This window comes from Danio rerio, chromosome 24 (assembly GCF_052040795.2).
Source record: "Danio rerio strain M-AB ecotype USA chromosome 24, GRCz13ab, whole genome shotgun sequence".
Taxonomy (NCBI): domain Eukaryota; kingdom Metazoa; phylum Chordata; class Actinopteri; order Cypriniformes; family Danionidae; genus Danio; species Danio rerio.
This window is the reverse complement of record NC_141044.1, coordinates 14,572,501-14,575,000: the sequence shown is the minus strand read 5'-3', so window position 1 is coordinate 14,575,000 and position 2,500 is coordinate 14,572,501. Positions and strand designations below refer to the sequence as shown.

The 2,500-nt window shown below is 32.5% G+C and overlaps 1 protein-coding gene and 1 long non-coding RNA gene across 3 annotated transcripts in view; one reads left to right on the top strand and one right to left on the bottom strand.

Annotated features, from left to right (window-relative positions):
• LOC141380689 (uncharacterized) overlaps positions 1–871 on the top strand; it is a 23,150-nt gene extending 22,279 nt beyond the window's left edge. The window contains exon 3 of the long non-coding RNA XR_015524841.1: positions 771–871. This is a non-coding gene — a long non-coding RNA (uncharacterized LOC141380689). The remainder of the gene's footprint in view (positions 1–770) is intronic.
• Positions 1–2,500, bottom strand: part of fen1 (flap structure-specific endonuclease 1) — an 11,315-nt gene that overhangs the window by 1,651 nt on the left and 7,164 nt on the right. For both annotated transcript variants that reach the window (NM_001328507.1, XM_087308256.1), the window contains 1 exon segment: positions 791–942. In NM_001328507.1, coding sequence (NP_001315436.1) covers positions 791–942 — 152 coding nt within the window.

Below are 2,500 nucleotides of genomic sequence, written 5' to 3'. Positions count from 1 at the left end.
TTCAGGCTGGCCCTTCACACTGGTTTTGTAAAAAACAAACAAACAAACAAACAAACAAATATATATATATATATATATATATATATATATATATATATATATATATATATATATATATATATATATATATATATATATATTAATTTATGACTGTCACAAAATTATCTTTTCATAATGAATTGCATTATCATTGCCACATTTAGAAGTTTGTCTGTAAAACACACAAAGCTGTCATTTGACTTTATAAACTTATTTCCATGTATGATTCATATATATCTGTTAACTCTAAGCCAAAGTGAATTCGGAGATTGGTGATTTGATTTTTTTATTTCTTACAGTATATAAAATGAAATGATAACCATTCAACATTTAAACTGTGAGAATATTGCAATTTTTTTAAAGACCATAAACCCTCACATACTTTTTCAGATTGAATGTTATTCGATTTCGATAAAGTTGTTGTAGGTACACATAAATTAGCCAAATACTCTATTTCCAGGAGAGAAATGCATTTAGTGACTGGTTTCCTGTGGTCCATTTTTGTTTAGTGATGAGCTGGAGACTGCACATCTTTGTTCATTTGTTTCAATCTCCATGTTTATATAAATTTAATAAAAAGAAATTACATTAAAAAGTAGTCACTTTGGTAATCTAAAATGCTTTTGTATGTAACTAATTAGATTCCTACTCATTTAAAATGTAATCAAAATAAAATAGTGACTCTGATTTTGTATTAACATTGCACAACATTGTTACACTGTATTTTGCAGCTCCCCCGCCCTGGTTGTACCTGAACTGCTTCTCAGCACACATGAACTGAATTAGCCCATCCTCATCAGGTTCATTCCACTTCAGATCGACAGAGGTGCCATCCACGACCTCAGGTTCCAAGAAGAGACCCCGAGCCTCTTTATACAGCCAGTCCTCTGGAGCAGGGTGCTTCTACAAAACAAAGAATATATTGTAAACCAATTAAATGACGAAGGCTGGATGCAGTTGTTAAAAAAAAAGTAATCACTCAATTACTTAAATCATGTATGTCATTGATAACTGGCCATGAAACTGTCTGATTTTACCCATTCAGTTAACAAGTTAAATGCATATTTCACCAACAAATTTTTTTCAAATAATTTGTTAATCCATTTTAGCAGAAGAGACTAACCGAAAGCTTTGAATGCTGATATAGTCTATAAATGCATATGTTATTACTGTATTGGAGCACACTAGGTTAAGGATAACCTTAAGCCTAACACATTGATACAAACATTTATACATTGATTTCATGTAAACAAAGTACTATTACTAGATTTAAAAGTAGAGATTTTATCAGTACTGTGCCAACTTAGCATCACCACCTGCAAGTTGTCTTTTTAAAAAAAAAAGACTAACTGAATAGTGGCGTTTGGTAATAAGCTTAGTCTTTGTTAGGGAAACATGACTCAAACCATGTACAAGGTATTCCTGGAACAAATTCTACTGCTCTGACAATGTTCCCACAGGCTAAAGTAACATACTCCACAGCTAAGCCAATGAAGGCTGCTACAATAATTTAAGTTAAAATAACAGTTTTCTGTTGTTTGAAAGCAAATTGAGAAAAGTTTAGATTTTTATTATAGTATTAAAACATGGGACCCTTGTTTATTTTGCAATTTTAGTTTTAATGTTGTTTCTAATCTTGAGTAATATGGATGAATGTATATTTAAGTATTGCAGGTAAATGGCCAAGATTCCTCCACCACAACTGAGGAACAAAATCAAAGTTTTTTTACTTTATGGAACACAAAAGCAAAAGTTTTTTTTTAATATTAAATAGTTTTCCATAATGCAAGAAACAGTATCTCAATGTAGAGACAGATACATTCAGTACAAAATAGGTAATGAAACCGCATTTTATGTCAATACACTTTTATTCTTGCCAATGATTATTTTCTGATAAAGCACCAACTACCACTAGAGAGCACAATTCAACAAAACATGATCATGGATAAGGGATTTGAATTGATGCACTAGCGCAGTAGTCACCAAACTTGTTCCTAGAGGGCCGGTGTACTGCAGATTTTAGCTCCAATCCTAATCAAATGCATCTGAACAAGCTAATCAAGGTCTTATAAAGTATGCTTGAAACACCCAGGCAGGTATGTTGAGAGAGGTTGGAGCTAACCCTGCAAGGGCACCGGCCCTCCAGGACCAAGATTGGTGACTCCTACACTAGAGCTAGGGCTGCAAGATATTAGAAAAATGTGATCTTGCGAAATTTTATTTTTCTGCAATAAATATTGTGATATAAATAGTTTCACAAGATATTGAATATCACCATTTTATGGTTTTTCAATAGCTATGTTTCCATCCAAAAATGTAAATGAACTTTATGCGCAAAACTGGATTATCGCATAAAAGTTGTGCAAATAAAGCAGCGTTTCCATCCAATGAGTCAATGAGAACACAATCGTCACTTCCTGATTAACTGTCGCCAAATATCAACAGTAAAAACTGCATTTGC